The sequence below is a fragment of the Pholcus phalangioides genome, unplaced genomic scaffold (genome assembly GCF_987345545.1).
Source record: "Pholcus phalangioides strain wild (caught in Gottingen) unplaced genomic scaffold, Ppha-v1.0 ptg000014l_1, whole genome shotgun sequence".
NCBI classification, from domain to species: Eukaryota; Metazoa; Arthropoda; class Arachnida; order Araneae; family Pholcidae; genus Pholcus; species Pholcus phalangioides.
Genome location: NW_028301607.1, coordinates 21,658,912 through 21,682,123, shown reverse-complemented (window position 1 = coordinate 21,682,123; position 23,212 = coordinate 21,658,912). Strand labels below are relative to the sequence as shown.

The window sequence follows — 23,212 nt, the reverse complement described above, 5'->3', positions numbered from 1 at the left end:
AGTTAGTACATCAACTTCGTTGTGAGAGATATCTAAAGAAGAAGCATTTTGGAATTAGATATAAACTGCATGTCCCAATAACATTTTTACTCTCTTTGCTCCTTTTTGAGCATGGAGAAATTTACATGCCATGATCTGATTCGTTGCTACGAGTGAGGAAGGTAGTATCAATAGCATCATGAGGGGCAGGCGAAGGTTTTGGGAAGCTCTCTCTGTTGAAACCGTTATACAACTTTAGATTGCATTGATAATCAGAGTAATACAATATTTCTCATCTGATTCAAAATAGGTGGTTGAGTGTTCGATTGCACATCCTCAGGTTTCTGGTGCAATCTCATACATCTCGTTATAGTATTTCTTTCCGTCTTCTAATTCCTCACTTTTATTTTAATGTTCCTTTCACAGATTTTTATTAAAATTTATCTCATTATTAGTTATAGGCCTACACCTATCTACACAAGACTTGTGAAAGGTCAGACTAAATTTAAGGCTAAAAAAAACCTTAAATTTTATAGTTCATGCTGGATATTATTCTGAAAAGGCTTTTTATGGCCTTCATCTTATTGCACGAAAGATTCGTGAAACATAAAAGATTAAGAACCTTATCTCTAATGCATAAAATGACAGTGTTGTGACAAAAGTGATAAGATATATTTGTGACAAATACATTTAATTCATTTGCAACATAAGGTGGATGATGAACTAGGACACCATTATATATCATACAATATACAAAAAAATACATAATCACATTTGATAAACATAATAAATCGGCTCATCAAATTTTTTCCATGTGAAGAAATTAAATAAATTCCCTGAAATTTCTCTTTAAGAAAATAATTCCTGATGTTATTCAAACAGCAACTGTTAATATATACCAGACAATAATACTACAATCATTTCATGAGATTGGAATTAAACTATTCCAATTAATATGCTTCCAAAGCACTAAATACAGTTTCATTTTATGAATAAATTTTCATTAATGTTTCTTTTAAAATGTAAATGACAATAAAAAAATTTTCTAATTGATTTGCTATTCAAACACATTACCATTCAGGTTTCGTTTACCTACATTTCAGGTTTCATTCTACCACTGTGTGAGCATCATTGTGGCTTTGTATTGTCAAAGATGAGGTTTAACCTTGTGACAGGCGCAGCGGTGGGTTAGCTGGAGTTGGTATTCAAACTTTTACAAGCAAATGAAAGTTGGTCTACCCTTAAAAAAAGTCTCATTACAATGAGCACCACATAAACAACATTTAATTTTATGTGGAAGAATATTCACTCTATTTGCAAGCTCCTGAATTCTGAAAAAAAGGTAAAAGACAGCACCTGTTGAACAAATATATACACATTTTTAAACGCAAACATACAGAATCGGTAGGTACTACAAATGCAACATGATTATGCCACACTGCTCACACCCTTCTGATGTCAAAATAGTAGAATAGTAGCTTCTCTGGTGAAGGACCAGGATTGTATTTTGAACAGAATTGTTTTTTTAAATTAATGTAGGAGAAACAAAATCTCAAACCCGTGATGGGGGAACATAATTTATTTATACAAATTAATTAATTTGTTGACATTATAATGCACATCATATATGGGTGCAATAGAAATTTGTGTATGTTTTGTTGTTTTTATCGGAGTAGTTAACTAGAGTCTAGAAATATTTGCCGCTTTCAGTTCAATTAGAATGCGAATGTAGTTATACTGAATTATTGGATCAAAAGATTAAAATATCTTTACTTATAGATCTAATGATTGCAAGTATTAAACTATATATACATTTCATAGACAGACACATGAATTGAAAGCCTTTCCTCTGATCCAATCAGTCAACACAGACTAGATTCTGACTAGATGCTTAGATGCAGACCTGCAGTAGCCATCATACCAAATGACTGATGTCATAAGAACCATCCACCTATGAAATTGATAAACATATTTATATATATATATATATTAATAACATATACATAGACTCAACCTCCCATTAATTTTTACTGACAAAATCTATGCCAAATAAAGCAAATTTTGTACATCTATATGACCAATTAAATTGATGTATAAAGGTGTTCAGAGGTGTCGCAAGAGGTGTTTGATGCCTGATTAGAAGTTAGAACCTTTTTTAATACAGAGGTACAACAAAAATACCATGAAGACCACTAAATGAGCATTGGTTAATTCGAAGTACGAAATACTGGTTACCAAGTGGAGATGAAGATGAAGTTCAGAAAGAAAATTCAAAATGCCTCTATGGGAAAATCAAATCCCTAAAGTAGAAATGTGCTGAAATCTGTGACGTACATCGCAGAATAATCAGTGCTACTGTAGAACAATCTGAAAGAAGTTTTAAAAAATGTAGAAAACACTGTTATGGGAATTTTTACCACAGAACATTTCTGGTCAGCCAGGGGCTCGTTGCAGAACAATGCAAAACATTCTGCTTTGGGGAATCAAACTGCCAACCTCTCAGTTTGGGCAAGTGCTTTGTGAAAGGTTGATGGTTTGATTTCTCACAGAGGCACTGTGAATTTTCTTTCCGAACTTCATCTTCATCTCTGCTTGGTAACCAGTCCTTCATATTTGATGTATGGAGAGTGACAATGCTTCTCTTTGTATTCGTTAACATTTGGTTACAAACAAATTCTGGATAATACTGCGGATCCTGCTTAAGATATCATCATTGGGGCAATACAATGAAAACATACTGTGTAGAAAAAATTCTTAAACAGAATATTTTACGATTGTGACTCTGGAAATAAGACTTCTTAAATGGGAGAATATCTTAAACAAAATCCACTGTGTGTGAAGTCACTTATTTCTTAATAATAATACGTCAGCACAAACAGAAACACATATTTTTGAATGTGGAAGAAAATAGAAAAATGTAATGCTAATTGCAAATAACATGATTTACCAGCCTCTAAGACATTGCAGAGAACAAACATATGATACAAATCTTTGTTGATGCGTTGATTAATTTGCTTCTGAGAGAACTATTGAAGGAGAAAGGGGAAAAAGTTTTATTTACCTCAAACCTTCCTACAGTAGCACCTGTGTGAACTGCTTTCATTTGCTCTGTCAAGTTTTTTAAGCCCTGTAAGATCGATCCTGTTTCTGCACTAGCTGCTGAATCTTTAGACCGCACCTAAAAATAGTAGTAACAATCAAGAGAGAGCTTAAAATTTATGGAAAACTTTGCTTGAAGTTCTTAGAAATTATAATCAAGGTGGCAAAAAATACAGCAAAGCAAGGGTGGCACGTAAATGATTTTCAAAAATTAAAGCAATTCTATTTGATTTTTCAATCAAAAATAAATTCTCTTCACTTTTATAACAATCATTTTCTTATGAATGATGGTCGACAAACCCTTATTTAGTATGGTAAGTGCTCTTAAAATAATAAATTATGTGATGACTTTTCTATTCAATGCATTTCTGTTTTGTTTTCACCTTTGGACATAGTCGCTGGACACCCCAGTGTATGACACTCAGGACCGTATACATGGGGGGGGGGGAGCACACGCATTGTATAATATAATTACATGCCCATGAATTTTTTTGGGGGGAGGGAGGGGGTTAAGCCCTCTCAAAAAGTTTATTGAGGTGGGAAGAGGGCCCCATTAATCATAAAACTTACTCTAACACCAAGTCACCAAGTAGTATAACACGAGTTGTGGATCATGTAAATATGAAGAAATATGATTCTGTGAAAAAAATTCCCAGAGTTTACACAGCATTGGGAAAGAAAGACAGTGTCTACTACTATTTTTCTGCATCCCTGTACAGAGGGAAAATATAGAAAACTGAAACAGATAAAGGCCATATCTAAATATGGAGGGAGGGCCTAAGCACCCTGTGTCCTTAGGGCTTGGCCACCCCTGCAGCAGAGCCTCAGTAATTTGAGCCTAAAATGTTTGAGACTCTGAGTGATCTGAGATACTGGAATTTTTTGAAATTGCTCCTCAAAACCTCTTTGTTTTTTGCTAAGAACACATTTTGTTTTGTTTTTTTCTCCTATGAATGCGAGTAATTTCAGTTTGAAGAGGCCTCTTACCAGAGAATAAAGGGTTCTTTATGTTCAAGGAATACAGTGGGTCCCCCAGGTCTAAATTTTTCTGCTACGTCCCTTCCCCAGCAAATTTATAAAGTAAAAAATAAAAATTTGTATTGGGTCCAATGATAGAGCCCTTATCAGCCTACATCATGAACAGGAGATGGATCTTGGCAGCCCTAATCTCTAATGACTTAAGCCAATGAATTAAAATTAAAAAGGTAAGCGTAAGTACGAATATGTAGGCCTAAAGAGAGAAAATAAGAAAATAAGTTCGAACAGTTTCATCAGATGAGAGTAAGCTCCAACCAGTCTGTTGGTCCTGGGATGGAACTTGTATTGTCTTAATTTTTTACTACACAATATGCACACTAAATTTGCCATAAAATATAGTCAGATTCCCCTCCCCAAACGCTGTTTCTCCTAGATAATCCAAATTTTCAGTAATTCGAGGTGGTCTCAGCTCATTCACCTAGGATTATCAAGACTCATTTCAACATTTAACATGAATTCATTTTCAGTCCATGAAAACTGAATTTTGTATGGCAGAAAGCTGTGGCAACATGGTTTGTGCAAGTGTAGTAAAAACAAGAAAAAGCTAGGCATATTTATTTATTACTAGCTATAGTACTTGGCACTACCTGGGTTATCATCAATTACTGGGAGGATTGAAAAAGTGACAAACCATTGTAAAAGCATATGCATGTCTGAGACGCATTTCTAGGGAACCACGGTAACCAAAGTAAACATTCCAAAAGTTATTGTTGAGGCCCAAAAACCATTGTTGCCCAACAGTTTTTGACTATTTCAGGCATTCGATCTGCTCTGATTAACTTTTAAAATAGCCTGTTGTTCAATTAGAGTCCAGTTTCTTATAGGCACAAAATTTGGCGACGATCTGCCTAAAATTGTAGATTTGTATAGAGAACACATTTGTGTATATGATCACAGACATAAAATCAATTTTATATATATAGATTACTATTATTCTGCAAGGAACCCTAGCATGAGTAGTGTGAACCCACCTTAATGTAAGGGTCAACATACAATGAGTGTCTCAACCTAGGCATTGGACTAGATTAGGAATGTTATAATTCTGTCGATTGAGCAATTTGTGGAGACATGGAGGAGCAATAATAACCCATTGCCTGTAATTACAGGACTCAATGATAAAGGCAAATAACAAGGAAAAGAAACAAATTTATTCAAGGAATGGGGAGAGATAAAAACTGTGACGTCTATCGCCATTCACTTCTGAGGAGTTGGCTATGTTGGAATTATTTAGTGTGGAACCTAACTGCCATTTATATTTCTGTAGCATTGATGTTATGTGCTCAGATGTCAACAGCTATCTTCAAAATCAAACATGAGAAACTAGCCAAATGTGCAAATATTCCCCCAAAGCGCTTACAATATATCATTGGCACCACACCAAATCCAAGAAAGTGAAAAAAATTATTTTTGAGAATAGCACGTTTTTAAAGGTTTGATTATGTCTAAAAAAATCAGGATTTCAATGTCGAGGAGAAGAAAAACCTAAAGGTTAAGGCTATTCTCAAAAGTAACTTTTTGCACTTTTGTGGTTTTGGAGTGCTGCTGACAATATTTTTCAGCCAAATTTGAATAATGCTCTTGAGCCAAGTCATTACAAATATTGGTTTCGCTTGAATGACATTGGTATGCAGGTTCTATCAACCTAGAACAGGACTGTACTGTTTCTGATGCCAAATTAACAAATTGGGCATGATTTCAACTTATAGACAATGCTAGGACAGATCATGTTCGTAAATCATGGAGTGCATGTACAGTAGAAAAAAAATGTAGTGTGGCCATTGGCCTAGGAAAAATCTTGGCATAAAAAAGGTCATATTTCAAAGTGTTTTCTAATATATCTTTCTCAGCCAAGTTTGAATAGTGGAAAATTACTAAAGCAACATCAACAAATACAATAGGTTCCAAAACGCATTAGGTCCTTTATTACTCTCTTTGAATATTTATTTTCTTCAATACACTGGTTTTTTAAAATTAAATTTTATTTGTATCGTACAATAATAGACAACGCAATATTTTTCTTCACATAAAACTTTTTTTTTTTTTGAAGCCGAGCACAACTCAGGTCTATCGCCATGGGCAATTTTCTACCTAGTGAGTTGTGCCGGAAGTGTAAGTATGTGTACCTAACAGTCTAAGTACGTATTTAGTGTTGTGTATGATTTTTTTTTTAGTGCTGCCATCTATGTCTCAGAAGTGAAGTGAAGGTAGTGTAATGACTGAATATTTGTACTGTTTGTAGGACTGTTGCTCTCTGCGGCGAGACTTTTTAACAGGGAGATCGGCTTGTATTTGCGCCTTGAAGTTGGGAACCACAGAAAACCAACTTGAGCCGACCACCACTGTGGTGACGGTGGGGCTCGAACCCGGGTCCCCGCGATGCGAGTCCGTCATTATGACCACTCGACCACCATAGCGGCACATAAAACTATGTATATTTCCATCCACTTACCTCCACTAGAGAGTTATTACAATCTCCTTTAGAGCCCGCAAACATCCGTGGAATATAAGTAGATGGCTTTTGATCCTGAGAAAAAAAAATTGAATCCATTCACTAACACTTGATGGTGATGAAAACTCAGCAATGGATAGCAATGGTCTAAAAATATATGCTACGGGCAAATAATAAATTTTAAACCGTACCAACCTTTTGGAAGAGAGATTCTCATGGCAAAAGGCTGTCATCAGTATGAGTTCATTTTAGTGAATGTTCCCCCAACACCAGTGGTTAGCATCATCAAGAGATGACCTAACTGCTCGCAAAAAGACAAGAGTTTTCTCAATATAGATCTTGCTCACCATTTCTCTTCAAAAGCGACAAGTGTCTGCTCATCTCCCTCTTTATCCCCAGCGGGTTTTTCTGAGCAGAGGGAGAACACCCCATTTTGCATTGTAGTTATGGATCTTCTTTCTATTTCCTGAATCCCCACCTCCCACTTTCTCCAACGTGTCTGCAATGTGTTGCTCAAATTCTTTTTGAAGCAGAGCGCTTTTATTAGATGAAACTAGAGCTAGACAAAACCTGCTGTTGCCTTCCAGTCATGGCAATCGCAAATTAAGCAACAGCCCCACTTCTTTGCAATGGCTCCTGTCCAGCTTGCAGTAATTCTAAACACAAATTTAGCTGTACACAAAAGAACCAGATTGTAGGGAAGGGAAGTTTCGACTCTTTTCCTAAAAAAATTAATCAGGCTGCTTGGTAATCCCCCCACCACCCTGAATTCTCTTTGTCCAATGACTAGCAGTTTTGAAGTTAGAGTAGGCAATCATACTCTTTATTTGCCTTCTGGTTCCTTTTATACGTGTTTTCATAACTATATACATATTGACATCATATATATACATACATCACATCATATACATTGGTAACTGGTTATTATGGGAAGTTCTCACACAGAGCAGAAAAAAAAATAATTATAAATTTTTTCCTCAAAGAAATTTCATATTGTCATTGATGAAGGAGCAGATTTTATACCTTATGTGAGTTGAATTTTATCTAAACAACTTTCTTTATTGTATTATTAACTTTGTAATAGTGTGTATTCCGTACCTCATACCCAGGGATACTGTCTCATACCAACAATATTTTTCTTGTGAAGCCTCACTTAACGATACTCAGTACACACACAACGATAAGTCCCTCTTCCCGATATTTTTTCAAATCTTGTTTGGACACTTCTGCAGTCTAATCTCTGTTCGTTCTAACTTGGGTCCCGATGTAAATAAAAACACGTGTGCGATGCCCAAAATGATTGGTTGAAAAACATTTCACCTTTTCTTACTGTGCAACACAACACCACCAAAAATATAGTCCTTTGTCGTTTGCCCCCCTCATACCAAAAAATAACTCATAATTTTTATTTTTTTTTAATATTTATTCCATATTATTTCAAAGTTATCTGACGACGGGAAAAAATATTTTTTAAAGATCAGTCACACACAAAGCGGTTTTGCTGCTATGTCTTCAGGGTGGGTGTTGACAGGAGATACGCCTTTCTCACTCAAACTTTACCGTCCCCTTTTTAAACGGAAGTTTCATTTTATTATTATTATTCCTATTCGCAAACACATTTGATATACGCTTCTTCAAGAGGTCTTGCAAGAAAAAGAGTTTTTTTCTTTATCGTTTGATGACATAAATGAAATATGCGTGTGTATCTGGTTTGGCAGAGCCATTTCAAAATTCATTTCTTTGCAGCTGCTCTGGACTCCTATAAACAAAGTTTCTGTCAACAAGATTTTTTTCTCATTCACACAATTTTTTGGGAGATATATACCTCTTTCTATTTTAATTAGTGTTATCAACATATTTCATTTCAACAAAATTTGGAGAACAGTGAAAAAAAAATTTTCAGGAAAATTCTTCATAACGAATTTACAATATCGTGTTTGAGGCAAAAACGCACGTGTTCGGAACACGTAATGAAGGGGGCGGGTAAAATTACAACCAATAGAGATAAAGGATACGGAGTGATATCAAAAATTGGTACAGCGGTTTATTTACATCAGGACCGAAGTGAGAGCGAAAAGAGTATAGTTGCCTATCTGTATAATGGTAATCTGTCTACAGCAGTGGTTCTTAATCGGGGGTGTGGGAGACCATTTTTGTGGGTGCGAGATAGAAAAAAAAGATTACAATATGTTCACTGATTATTCAGAAAAATTGAATTTTTCGATTCTTAAAAAAAACATGAATAAAACAGACATTTTGACACCTCACCTTTTAATTTTCGCTTGTAGAAATGTATTACATAAACAAAAAAATTCGCTTTGCAAAAGTTCCTTTTCCGATTAGCGTTCGTACTTGTTTTCCATTTCGATTGAGAAAATCATTAATACCAGAAATATTTTGCGATTTATTTACATTGTTGTATTTCGTGTATTAGCTTACTGCACTTAGATCTGATACTGTAGTGAGCATAACTAAAGAAGTCATGGGCCCCGCCACAAGGGTGGGGCTGACAGGGCTCCAGCCCTGGGGCCTGAGACAATAACCACCATTTTTTGTTTTTTTATGCTATGAATTCGCTATAGAAGGGCCTGTGAAAAACCTGGCTTAGAGGCCCACTAAATAAAGTTCTCAGCCTTGGGGCCCTGCAGGAAATACATTAGAAAATTCAATCAAGTGCCAACATATACAGGGTGTACTGTAAGTCCTAACTCAAGCCGATTTACTCCTTCCACTACAAAATATGTAAAATAGAGGTCAAGGGTTCTAAACATTTTTTGTGCCTGAAATTGTTGAGATGAATTTTTCCCCATTATTATTTTCTCACCGGACCACGCTTCTGGTAATGGTGGCCCTGGGAATATGTGAGGAAGAGGTTAGGGCTCTATCACTGCAGTCCGTCATGAATCTGGTTACCCTTATGTCTTTTACACTATAAATTCTATAAACTGACTTTAGAAGGGGCCCGTGAGAAATTCTGACCTGGATTCTCGGCTGAAGGATGAGGGGAGATCTATTTTCTGCCACTTTTTTTGGTTTATATTATAACCAAATAATTTGGTTACATATTACACAATTTTTATGTGCATATTTTACCGATTACTCAAATAAAATATTTGAGGAAAAAGGTGGTTTAAAAGAGCTGTTCTCAGCCAGTGCTCCGTGGAGTCCTTGGGGCTTCGCATGAGCTTCCCAGGGGCACTGCTTGATTGCTTGAGGAAATAAATGAATCAGCAAATTTGATTTTTTAAAAAAAGGCCCACGGGGCTCTGCCATAGAAATTACAACAAAAAAGGGCTCAGCAAGTCAAAAAATGTTGAAAATCACTGGTTCAAAAGAATTGGCGATTAAATGGCCCATGCCTCCTCTTCCCACTAACCAGATCATGGCCTGCAGCTCTGTCTCAACGAAGAGATATAAGCAGGTGGTCGAAGTACTGGGCCTTGCTGGAAAAAATGGCCCATACCAGAACCACCCTTAGCGGTGTGCGACAGGTACCGTTGCACCTTGCCCCCACACTTTATGGGGCCCTGAACCAAAACTGCCTACCTTCTATAGGTGGTGTTGGTTCAGGGACCCATCTTCTATAGGCAGTGTTGCCTGAACTTACTGTAAATTATTGGAGGCTTTCACCAATTCTGAAATTATTTCTTGCATTAATTCAGAGTTGTCTCAGCAATCTATTCTGGAATATTTCTTTCATTAATTCTTAATTTCGGAAGTGCTGGAATTATTTCTTAAAATTATTTTTTTGATTCGTCTAAAGATTTCAGATCGTTTAGTTTCAGGAATTGTTAAATTATTACTATTAAATTATGTTTATTAAATTCCCATTATGATTATTATTATTATTTTGCAAAACAAGCACACATCAAGCAACACCAATGAATCTTTTTTGACTTCCGGCATCCCTGCACCCAGTAAGATGTCATTAAGAATATTTCATATTTTTATAAAGGGTGATTGAACATAAGCATCATTCAAACCCCCTCCCCCTTGTCACCAAACATGAGCAAACCCGGACCCCCCCCCCTCCCATCGATGTTGACGTAATACTTGAATGACCCCCAATATTATTTTTGAAACCTACCAATTTGTTTGTTCTGCACATGAAAGGTTTTTACTATATGTCAAATAAAATTGAATATCGGTCTTACAGTAGACAAAGTGAACAGCATATTTTCACAAAAGAAAACATTTACAATAATTAATTTTTTTAATGCATAAGTAATGGTGGTATTCACTGACATGGTTTAAACTATATTTATACAAAAAATTGACAAGTTTTAAGACAAATAATATTTCATTGGTCGATTGGTCGACAAGTTTCAGCTCTAAAATGGAGAGCTGTCACCAGGACCTCATGGTCAGAAATTGCACAAATGAGTTATGGAGGGGTGATAAACTATAGCTTTAACTATAGTCACAATGTTTAGATAGGAGATCGATATGTAATGGTTAAATTCAGGTTTTTAACCAATCTGTATCTCTCAATCTCCTATCCAAAAATTGTGACTATAGTATGTTGCCTATTCAAAAACTATGACTATAGTTTAAACCATGTCGGTGAATACTTAATATCTCATTTCAAAACCTCTACAGAAATTAATCTATTTTTATAGATTACTATTACATATCTTTATACATTTTAATGGAAAAATGATTATGAAAAACTGTTCTGTTCTAAAGAATCAACAAATTACCTTTGTTGTTTCTTTAAAAAATAAAAGGTCTTCGATACCAAATCTTCGCCAGTGAGAGGATGGTTGCTTCAAGATGAATCTCATGGATACTATTCCGCTCCAGGGCAAAACACTCTAGACATAAACAAAAGAAAATTGAGGATCATTATAAATAATAATAAACAAAACAAAAAAAACATGATTAAGGAAGTACATGCAACAGACAATTATTTTTCTGAAAAAACAAATAAACCCTTTGAGGGGCACTTTTTCATTTCCTGCAATTTTTGATGAAATTACTTCATATATATGTAATGTCAGAGCCTTTATAATTGAGAAATTTTTCTTTGCATCCCTGAGAGGGAAGGTGGGTGTAAGTTTAGCAAGGTAACCACCACTTCTGTACGAGATGGCATTAAAGAATTTTCAAGATGTTAGTTTTACATCAAAAGGATAAATATAGTGATAATTACTTATCTCATTTCATTGGTAAATATTAATCATATCTTCTTTTAGATTAAATGAGAAAAGTCAAAATTTTCCTTCTTCCCGTAGCTGTTTGCATAGAAGTCAAGCTTGTTTACATAGAAGTGAATAAAAAAAAAACTACTTTGTGCTGCCATCTAATAGCATTATTGCATTTTTGGAAAACATATTTTTCCTAATCTCTCGATCAGTGATTGAACTGTATTATTTGCGTATAGCTCACCGATGACTGTTCCAAGAGGTCATGAATTGACGTCATGGCTCACACAAGAAGAGGTAGGAGCAGACAAGGCTCTGGGAGCCATGTTGTTTTGATTTCTTTTTTTTTTTTTTTTGCACCATAAATCGCCACAGTGGTGGTCGGCTGAAGTTGGTTTTCTGTGGTTCCCAACTTCGAGGCGCAAATGCGAGCCGATCTCCCCATTAAAAAGTCTCGCCAAAGAGAGCAACAGACCTACAAACAGTACAAATATTCAGTCACGACACATCACTCACTTCACTTCTGAGATATAGATGGCAGCACTGAAAAATCATACACAACACTAGATATGCACTCAGACTGTTAGGTACACACAATTACACTTCCAGCACAACTCACTAGGTAGAAAATTGCCTATGGCGATAGACCTGAGTTGTGCTCAGTTAAAAAAAAAAGTTGATTAAATTGGCCAGAGTCGCCCTCAGGGGTGTGGGACAGATGCAGCCACACAGGGCCTGTGCTTGAAGGACTTCTAAATACATGGTAGTATAAAAATATAAGCTAATTTTTATTTTTACAAAATAGCCATGTTTCAACTATAGAAATGATGATTATTCAAAATAATACAACAAATAAACAAAAATTATTCGCAACTCGAAGAAGCCCCACAGATCATTTTATCTACTGGCTCTGCATCTGGTAATGATGGTCCTGGAAATGGCCAATCCTGAGAGTCTAGTAGCATTTGTGGGATTATTATTATGTATTAACTTGGATAATAATGCAGTTATTATAAACCACAATTAAAATAATATAAGGATTAAGTGCAAATAAGTGTAGAGTTTAAATTGGACATTCTATGCAAAAATTTAAGTTTACTGGAACAGAATCAACTCAAATATGTCAGATAATCAAGGTTCTACAGTAATATAAATGCAAAAGGGAAGAAAACGTTTTTGTTTTCTTTTTTAAACCACAAATAAAACTTACCATGGTATTAGGAATAACTATCATGTTTTGACTGCCCTGTTCACAATGGGGATCAGCCATCAGAGAATAACGTTTGATTGAAGTTAACCAGGATAACATTTCTCGATCTGTTAAAAAAAAAAAAAAAAAAAAAGGTTGCTCATTTTTGTGTACTACCACACACATAAATACATTCATTATATTTATTTAACCCTTACAGCTTCAAATCCTGAGATATCTCGTCAATCTTGATCTGCTTCATTTCAGTTAACCCAAAATATCTCAGGTTCTTAACAAGCTTTTATTTCCAATGTGATGTGGCAGTTATAATGCAAATCAGGAAAAGTTTAAAAACAGCTTAAATGGTTACTGAATCCCAGGAAAACTCAGATTGACAACTTGAATGACAAAAAAAAAACAAAAAAAAAAACATGGTTTAGAGCAGAGGTTCTCAACCTTTTCTGACTCTCTTTCGGTGTATAGTTTTTGAGTTGGAGCCTTGCTTGACTCAAAACCTTTTTTTAGTATACAATTTATATGGCGGAACTCTTTTTATTTATTTACTATCAGCGAATTTTTTTTCTCACTACTTTGAACCATATATTTATTACAGGAAACTATTGTAATTATAAATGACTTACTTCTTACATCTTTATCCAGAGGCACTTTCTTGCACGATATTGACAGATAAGATGTATAGTAATTTCTGAAATGTATTTCACCAATCTAAAAAAAACAATATGGCAGGTAATTTTTAATTTTTTTTATTTAATACAATCATAAAATTACAAACATAAAGACCAATAAAAAATATACTCATTTGACAAAAGGTACGTAATAGAGAAAGGGACAACATACACTACAAGACCTATAGGAATTAGTAATCTTCTAACAGGTTCAAAATGTTTTTCCATAATATACTAGCTGTTATTCGTGGTTTCACTTGCTTGGGTTTGATAAGCTGAAAATTGTTTGAAGATGATTTCCTCCCATATAACATCTGAACCCCTTATGACACCTCAGGGGTTGAATTATCAGAAATCCCATCGCGTAATGAGTCCCTATATTATAAAATATAATACTGACCAAATTCCATATTTTTAGCTTCAGCGGTTTTGGCTTGGCAATGATGAATCAGTTGTTGAATCAGCCAGTTGGGACATATTTTATATATATAGATGGGTCATTCTCATGAAATTGGACAAAAAAATAGGGGGAAAAAAGTTACAAAAATGTCAACCAGAAAATCCAAAAAAATTTTTGAGGACTCTCTCCTTTATATATTACTATATTTTAGTTCATTTGATAGCAGGTAATGCCATTAAATGAAATATAATACAGCAATGGAGTTTGTTAAAAATTCATTATGAAAAAAAAAATTAATTTCAACTTAACCATGTTCACAGAGACGGGCAAATCCAACAAGGAATTTTGCCTGTTTCAGCATTTAATTTGATATTTTTGCTTACAAATCGTAACATGTTCCATCTATTTTGGTAGTTCATTTTCAACGTGGACAAGAACTGATAACACAGGTCTGCAATGAAAAAACTTTCTTAAAAATATATAATTATTGTTCTTTATAGTTTTTGGGTGCTAATTACTGGAAAAATAATTTTAAAAATCTATCACGTTTACTTTTTGAGGAAAAGTGAAAATTAAATTTCAGTACTAATACCATACGCAGCATATGAATCACATTGAAACAGTGCTCTATGAACAAATATAGTAAATCATTGCCAAAGATAATTCAGTGATTTTAGGGTGATATTGGGACACTGATTCCAAATCTGTCAGTGGTTTTGTAATATTGGCTCTATGAGAAAAATAGCTGTAACTGTTGTTGGATGATTAAGGAGGAAACTGAAGATGAAAGCAACAAAATGTAGTAGAAGCATTAAAGAGAATATAAAAAGGTTCCGCAGCCAACAGCAATGAATCTGTTCAGCAGATTATCTGTTCAACACTGCAAACTGATAGAAATGAAGTGTTTTATATTTTCATTACCTATCATAATAAAGATACACTTTCTTTCTTTATCAGTGCATGTTTTAATGCAAAGCCAACCTCAGTTCGCCAGAAATCTGTACATGTTAGAGAAAAAAACTAAGGTTATTTTCGATTTCAGCAACCCCAAAAACATACAAATCACCAAAAATATCCCATTCAGCTAATTTTTTTTTCTTTTTTTTGCAGACCTGTGTAATCTGAACAACTTTTTTGTCAATTGAATTTTTATTTCTTTTCTATTTGTGTTTCTTGCTTCTTTTCCATTAGTTTTATGGGTACGGCAGATTTATAATTTGTCTTTGTTTTGTTAGAGCAGGTGATGCACTACTCTCAAAGCAAAGTCTTTTAATGAAACATTATTGCAGCTTGATGTCGCAAACAAGAAATTTGGAATTTTTTTTCCCCTTCCCTAAACTTTTGATCAAACCTTTCTTCTGGTTATCTAATGACAGGACAAAAACAGCTTAATGCAAGGAGAAAGACACTTTTACATGTTTTGTAACACTGATAAAAAACTAACCATGTTGAAAACATGCTTTTCAGAAGTAATAGATGTCTCCGAACTGAAGCATGTTGTAAAGTGAAAATAATTTTCATTATATATTTCTCACAAAAATAGTCAGAAGGGAATTTAATGAAGACACTTATCCCTTTTTCATGAATAAACCCAATTTGTAAATTAATTTACAATTATAATTGATTTAAAAGGAGGTTTAAGTGATGGCCACATTCTACTTAACCTTCTCAACATAAAATTTGATAGGTGGCAACTGGTTTTGTGGGACTTGAACCAATGTTTTTGATAATTATATTATACTGAGCTTCACAATAAGTAACTTAATTCTGAACTCTATTCAAAAATATGCACAAATGAAAATACATTTGAACACACATCTAATAAATATAATAACACTGTTGCAAAAAAAATATTTAATAACCAATTCCTTTCGGCCTGTTGGAAGAACTTTTCAGTCCCTTGAGGCTAAAGTGTTTGTTTGTATTATGTGAGTATGTATTTTGGTATATGTGTAACTATGTTTACTTATATGTTTGCTATGTTATAATTTGTGTATTATACGGTTGTATATATTTGAAATAAAAAAAATTAAAAAAAGTTTTGCTTATAAGATATTAAACAGTGCTTGCCAATACATCCAAATGGTATGATTCACACATCTAAATTCAATTACTCCTTAAATATTTTTTGAGGAGTGAAAATATCTCCTTCAAATTTAGAGAGTAAAATAGATGTATTAGCAAAATATATATAGGTATTTCTGTTTTTCATTTTAAAAAATAACCCATCTGCTTTACAAAACTACAGGGATAGTACCCTAAAATTTTTAATTGTACTCCTTAAAATTTTAGACAGGAAAAAAAAAATACACTTCAAAAAATTATTTTTCCGGATAACACTGCATTATTCAGTACAGTGCAACAACTGCACATGAGTTTTCATGTATAAAATGAATCTTTCCTCATAAATTTTGAGTTGCTATGTCCAACTTTTGCTTGCATGTTGAAGCAGGGTATTCTTAAGAGCATCATGGGCCCCTGGGCTAAGTGATTTTTCTGAGGCCCTACCTGGTAAATTTTAGAAAACTTCAATCAGATCTCTCATTTTTGTGAGGCCCCTTCTTCTCTTGGGGCCCTGTGCTGTGCCCGGGTGGGCCCATGCGTTAAGGATGATGGCACTGTGTTGAAGCTATTTTAGTTAACTTTTGCTCATAAGATGGATTACTCACAAGTCAAGACATTTTTTGCTCAAGATATAATTGTAAATGAAATGTATAATGGAGACTCCTTTAATTATGCATTTCTGATCATGGAATTTGAGCAACTTTTCTACAGCTATGAATAAGAGAACCAAAGAAAAAAGTGACAAGATACATTAATTGTCAAAGTGAAAGGTAAAAAATGAGCTAATAAAAAATATTTCTATTCACAGTTATAAGCAATAGTATTAATTACAATTCAAGTAAAAATTAGATAAATAACTCTCAAATACAGAACTGAAACAGGATCAGAAAATGAGACATCCAGAATGCTGCAACCAGATCTGTGGTCTGTGCGATCTTCTTCTAAAAACAGTGGAAAGGGACCTTTCACAGAAAAATCCAAGGTTTTTTTCTTATCTACATGAGACATCTTCTAAGAAGAAAAAAAACATATAAGACCGGGATTACACTGTAAAAGTTTTATGAAAGTTCTTTTAGAAAACTTGAAAAAAAAAAAACAACCAATAAGATTATTGGTTACATTCACTCGAAAATAGTGTAAATAGAATGAAATTTTTAAAGTGTAATCCCGGCCTAAGAATAAAATTACGAAAGGAATAAAAGTATACATACTTAACATACAATGAATGTTAAGAAAAACTCTGATATGTAAATAAATCACAAGGGTTTTTTACCCTGTCAAGCTGATCAATACAATAACACAGTTCGTTTTAACTGAATGAATGTAATCACAAAATATAACAATTATTAATTACTGACATTTCATAATGTGTGCATAATGCTGAATATAGGCAGTGCTGTTCTGTAATCTACAAGCAAACTATTTAAAAACTTACTTTAAGACAGGGGTTCTCAAACTCTGTGCACCACCAACCTTTGTCAGAGGTGGCATGGAGCAGCAGCCCTGACAAAGGCTTTTTTGGAGAAATTCTTTGTTAAACTGCTTCGGCAGCTGCAGATGAGCGTTGATTAGGGAAAAGGATGCTACATGTGGAAAAAGTGTGAGAACTCCCGCTTTTTAAGGAAATGAAAAATGTCAGACTTTCTCTTTATTTCACCATTAACTGATAATGGAATTCTATAGACATTCGACAATAATAATGGTCAATAAAAGCTTAACTTTTTTCACAAACATGCTGTTTAATTTTTTTTCTATCAAGCGAAGGTTCTTTTGCAACTCACTATATAAATTTAATGGAATTCGTACTTGCATGATTTCATTTTAGGTCACTGAAAAAGTCACATATAATGACTTTCAAGTAAGGTTTCCAGATTTGAAAACTGAGAAAGGAGGATGCCTGCACCCTTAATTTATTTTCCCAATTTCCACAACAGATTACCAATAAAAAACCTGCCACACAACAATAATTTTTCCCACCTAAAACAAAATTGCTAAAAAAAAGTAGGGCTAATAATTCTGGGAATTTTGACGGTTATTGGTCAATGTGTGTGAAAAAAATCATAAAAACACTCATATCAATAAAGCAATATATGTTTCATGGGAGAAAAACATTTTCCTCAGACAAAATAAATTCCGAAAACTGGAAAAAAAAGGACAAAAGGATGAATTTTACAAAACATAAGAGAGGATGCTTGAAACATCAAAAAGGAGGGTAAACATCTGGTAACCCTCCGCCTCTCCTGTATTCAGTACATTGCACTAAATGTTGGTGGGCAGACAATGGTATTCTTAAAATGGATGTTGCGGTTTTCTTCTTCCAGAGCTATTTTCCTGACTGTCTTTCTCATAATACTCTAAGAGCAAGCTGGTTAGATTAATATCTGCTGCTTTGCTTTCAACTTGGATTCTTGTATTCTGGGAATTTCGATGGTGATTGGTCAAAGTGTGTGAACATGTGTGGGAAAAATACACACAAACACTTATATCAATGAAGGATATATATGTTTCAGAGTGGGGAAAAAATTTCCCTGAAAAAAAAAAAGAAAATTACAGAAACCTGAAAAGGAGGACAAAAGAGTAAATTTTCTAAAATGTAAGGGGACACTTGAAATGACATCAAAAAGAACGTCTGGTAACCCCACTTTCAAGAATATTTCTTTTTTTGAATGTGCAGTGACACCTAGTAGCCAAATATTTAAAGTGGCAAATTGATTCACCATTTTTAAGGCACTGAAAACAAGTAATTGTGATAGTCAAATTTTCTATACACTACATGCATAATTCACAGAAATAAAAGTGCTCAACGGTACAATTAAAAAATTGCAACAATATAGTTTAAAACCCTTGTTTGATTTTACAGCTGTCATCAGCATTATTATAATTATTGTAAAAAGAAAATTTGAATGCACATCAGCCTCAGTCATTCATAAATTAAGACAGCGCTGGGTGCTGACTGCTGGTTTTGCACAGGGCACCACGTGGTCTAAGACCGTTTCTCGAAGTTAATTGGAAAAAGTCCATTTAAAGAATATAAACTTCTGCTCACAGACATGCAGTGACATGTTTTTCTCTTGTATGCATTAAGAAAACCCGCCTGAAACCACCAGATTACTGAACGGGGCAAATTATTGAGTCTCTACTGTATATAAATAAAGCAATGAGAGATGGTAAATGACTTTGGAATAGGCCTATTTCTCAACTGAAGGCCATGAATTAATTTAGAAATTATTTTCAAGAAACGAAGTCTTTTTGTGAATGATAAGGGGATGGAAAACTCCCTCAAGCACACTTCTTTTTGTCTCACACCATTATATTTATAAAAAAAACAGATTATAAACAAAATGCTGAATAAACAAAATAACTAAACAATAACTAACTAACGGCATAACTAAATAAATACAGTGATGATGGGTGTGAGTCTGGTCCCGTTTACATGCGTTAAGTGGTTTAGTAGTTAACAAAATTTTAAGTTGACAAGTTCTCAAAAAAAGGTGTCCATACGTTAAGTGGATTTAATGAAAGACGCTTGATTTTCATAGGAGGCACATGCGCATAGGTCTACTTAACAGAAAAAATTACAGATCAAAGCGAAAGCAGGAATGAAGTTATAAACTCAATGGTATGCATGGATATTGACATCCCTTTCTTGAAGAAAACAATAAATGAATTAAATGAAACTAAAGTAACTGGATATGATGGCCCAACTCCAAAAATGTTAAAAATTATTGTATCCTACAATATTGATGTACTTAAACACCTCATTGATTATCTATCAGTGGAAATTATTTCTATAATATCCATCATACTCAAGCACAACAAAACTGCAACTGGCAAAAAATCCAAAGAGTGTATGAATACGAATACTTGCGGGTAATGATATAGGATGACTTGAAATGGAATATTCATTGCGATAAAATAAAAAAATTCGATTTTACACAGCTCTTTTATACAAGCTCAAGTATTTGATAGAGGAGGATTACATGTGGATTTTCTCAATTATAACTTGCGGTTTATGTGCGTGGGGTGGAGCATACCATTGTAATATCATAAAACTAAGTAACACATATAACAAGGTAAGAAATATGCTAACACAAGCCTATACTTTTTTTTTTTTTTATACCGAGCACAACTCAGGTCTATCGCCATAGGCAATTTACTACCTAGCGAGTTGTGCCGGAAACACAAGCCTATACTGAAAACGACAGTAAAATTAACTGTTACACACTAGAAATCAGACAATTATATATTTACCGAACTTTGCGACGGAAAAAAAAAATTGGCTTCTGAGAAAAACAAATAGAACAGCGGCGAGATTCAAACATGATTTTCAAGTGCCGAAAACAAAAAACATCTCTTTCAAAAGTGTTTTTCATTTACTGCTCCTAAACTTAAGAATTCATTTCATTCAAAAAAACCCACCTACTAATAATACTAACCACAAATATGAAATTTACAAATATGCAAAAAGCATTCAAAATTATGATATGTTCTGAAACTGTTCATAAAAAATATTATAATTAATTAATATATATTATTATTATTATTTATTATTATTATAATATAATTAATTAATTATTAAGCTAATAATATATTATCTAATTATCTAAAAATTAACAATACATTTTTACATATTACTGCTTAAAATTATATATTTTTATGTGTATTAATGTTATACCCAGAACATATTCGCAACATCTTGTTTAAATTTCACTACATCTGATGTCATTTTACATTGAACTGTTATACATCATGTCTACTGTTCTTTTTTCTATAATTACACTACATACTTGGCGGTGAAACAATGTAATACAAATTCTTTTTGCCTTGCTGGAAGGACTTGGTGTCCCTTGGGGTTACATAGTGTATATTCATTATACGTGTATGTCTTTCTTTTTCTTTTGCATTTTTTTTTTTCGTTTGTTATTGTCCAGTATTTAAATTATGTGTGTGTATTTTTATTTACAATAAAAAAAATAGAATCATCTTTATTTACTAAACAACTAAATCATTTAATCACTTATCAACGACATGCCATGTAAACAGTCCTCATTGTCTGCATACATTTGAAACACTCGACAACTTAAAATTCAGTTAACTAATAAATCACTTAAAACGTGTAAACGGGTCTTGAATAAAAAGGCCCCTGCTGCAGTTGTATAACGTAAACAGTTGTGGAATTTTCATCAAATTTTGTATAGACTGTGTGGCACAGAAAACTGTTACATAAAAAAATAAGCGGGGTAAATTTTAATTTAATCAATTCTAGAAGAAAAACCTTTTTTATATTTAATCTGCCCTCAAACATATATTCTTATTGTTGATGAAGTTGAATTAAAAATATTTTGTGCTAACTGAATTTTTTATTAACTAAAACAAAACAGATGTAATTTGAAGCATCAGAGATAAATGACGTTTATAGTATGGGTTTTAGTGTATTCAGCTGCTTTCAAGTTCATAAATACTACTTCAATGAGGTCCAAAGATAATTCTCTATCATTACCTTTTACTGCAAATGGAGACGTCCACGATGCAAACAGTGGGTCTATTTAAGATATAGTGGTCATGCTCTATCTATTAAAAACAATTGCAGCATTCCTAGTGGCAAAATAAGGGAATTAGGTCTGTTACAAAGCAAGATAAAACAAAAAGATGTCATAATAAAGGTGATTAAAGCTTTATAAATTGACTTCAAGAAGACACAGATGTTGTGTCACCTATCAGTGAAAGGTATCTCGGGGAATTCCTTCAATTGATCAGTACTGTTTTTATTTTCTGAAGTACAGAAAACCCAACCTTTTTCTGAGAGCACATTACTAGAGTTGATAAATTACGACTCACGTGACCACGAACATTTGATCCCCAAGATAGCGATGTGGGCCCGGCAGGGGCGTAGCCAGAAATTTTGTTCAGTAGATTTGGCAATCAGACAATAGATTTGACCATCTTTTTCCCTTTTTTTTTTGGTCATTTTCTCAAATTACGGGGAGCCAGACCCACGAGTCCCCCCCACCCTTGCTACACCCTTGGGGCCCAGTGTCCCAAAAGCATCAAAGCTACTGTCATTTACTGCTTTGTGTTCTACCACAAAACTTCAAATCTCTGAAACAATATATACATATATGCATGTAACAACTTTATGAGCAGTTCAAATTTCTTAGAAAACATTACAGAAGCAAACACATAAATTTTATCTCACTTTGGTTCATTTCATGCACGTGAATCAATACTTGACACATATAGGGTCTTTGGGCAAGAGGACACCCCCTATCAAGTGCTATCCACCCTAACTTAGAATCTTTCACGCTGTTGCAATTGGACATCTTTGCCCGGGTCGGGGCTCATGCCTCGGCCGAGACGTACGACACAAAAGCTGATTCCTAGCTACATTACACTTTTCATGCAAAGCTTGTGAATGAAAAGTGGGGCGGCGTCAAGCAAGGTGCCTAAATGTGAACACAGAGCTGATCGAGCGCATGCAACAAAAATCGCTAAATTTATTTTCGAGCTCACAATTTTCAATCCTTTCTTTTTGGCCTTTTGCACGTTCTCCGAAACGATGGCTTTCCTATGTTTAAAATTCATTCCACAATCCGATACTAATTCGATTCAATAAAATTCCAATTACTTTTATTTCATCGCTCGGTTTTCATTCGGCTGTTTATTTTGTCCGTCGTCGTTATCTAGACGTCGTCGACTCTTCTTCTTCTTTAATTATACAGGGCTTTATGCCTTCGGGCCATCCCCTGTTAGAGAAAAACATTCCACAAGAGCATAGAACATGTCATAAAAAATATATTAACGAAAGAGTTACCATCAAACACAGAACACATGGGAATTCCAACAATTTCCATTCTTCCGACGTTGACTCAATGCTATTTTATTGCGAGGAAAGCGAACACTTTTTTTTTTTGATGAACTGTTAGGATTAAATATATTGTGACCATATGACCCGTCCCGTTTTTTTGAGCAGTTTCGTTCTTTCATAAATTTCAGATTAGACTATTTTTCAATAACAATAACTTATGAATTATATGGTACGAATTATGACTCTCAATGGGGCGCTTTAGTGGTGACGTCACGACCGGCAGCGCTGATTCCAAACAAACTCTGTTGCGCGAGATTATAAAGGAAAACGCCATAGGACGTAGGTGAGTCTCTGTTTAA

General features: G+C 34.1%; 1 protein-coding gene across 12 annotated transcripts; it reads right to left on the bottom strand.

Annotated features, from left to right (window-relative positions):
* Window positions 1–39: 39 nt before the first annotated feature.
* Window positions 40–22,785, bottom strand: LOC149078263 (nicolin-1-like). Of its 12 annotated transcripts, none has more exons than XR_016193923.1 (10): window positions 22,674–22,785; window positions 21,549–21,643; window positions 16,922–17,059; window positions 13,540–13,624; window positions 12,920–13,026; window positions 11,266–11,379; window positions 6,566–6,640; window positions 3,041–3,157; window positions 1,792–1,930; window positions 40–1,310 (listed from the first exon to the last, which is right to left on the bottom strand). XR_016193923.1 is itself a non-coding variant. In XM_089241881.1 (10 exons), exons 4-10 carry the CDS (start codon window positions 17,054–17,056, stop codon window positions 1,895–1,897), a joined length of 669 nt encoding a protein of 222 aa, XP_089098007.1. In that variant the 5' UTR covers window positions 17,057–17,059; window positions 17,484–18,576; window positions 21,549–21,643; window positions 22,674–22,785; the 3' UTR covers window positions 1,730–1,894. The 12 variants fall into 12 exon arrangements, 10 of the variants coding, with proteins under 10 accessions (XP_089098007.1, XP_089098005.1, XP_089098003.1 ...); XM_089241881.1 differs by lacking the exon at window positions 40–1,310 and adding an exon at window positions 17,484–18,576 and having other exon boundaries at window positions 1,730–1,930; XM_089241879.1 differs by lacking the exon at window positions 40–1,310 and adding an exon at window positions 17,484–18,576 and having other exon boundaries at window positions 1,730–1,930; window positions 22,559–22,744.
* Window positions 22,786–23,212: the final 427 nt, after the last annotated feature.

Coding starts and splice junctions, on each gene's coding strand:
- LOC149078263 (XM_089241875.1), bottom strand. CDS start 22,630: ATGAATTTTAAACATAGGAAAGCCATCGTTTCGGAGAACGTGCAAAAG. Junction 17,060..22,558: donor AAAAGAAAGGATTGAAAATT/GTGAGCTCGAAA, acceptor TTTTCTTCTTAG/AAGATGTCTCATGTAGATAA. Junction 13,625..16,921: donor CATTTTCTGATCCTGTTTCA/GTTCTGTATTTG, acceptor TGTTTTTTTTAG/ATTGGTGAAATACATTTCAG.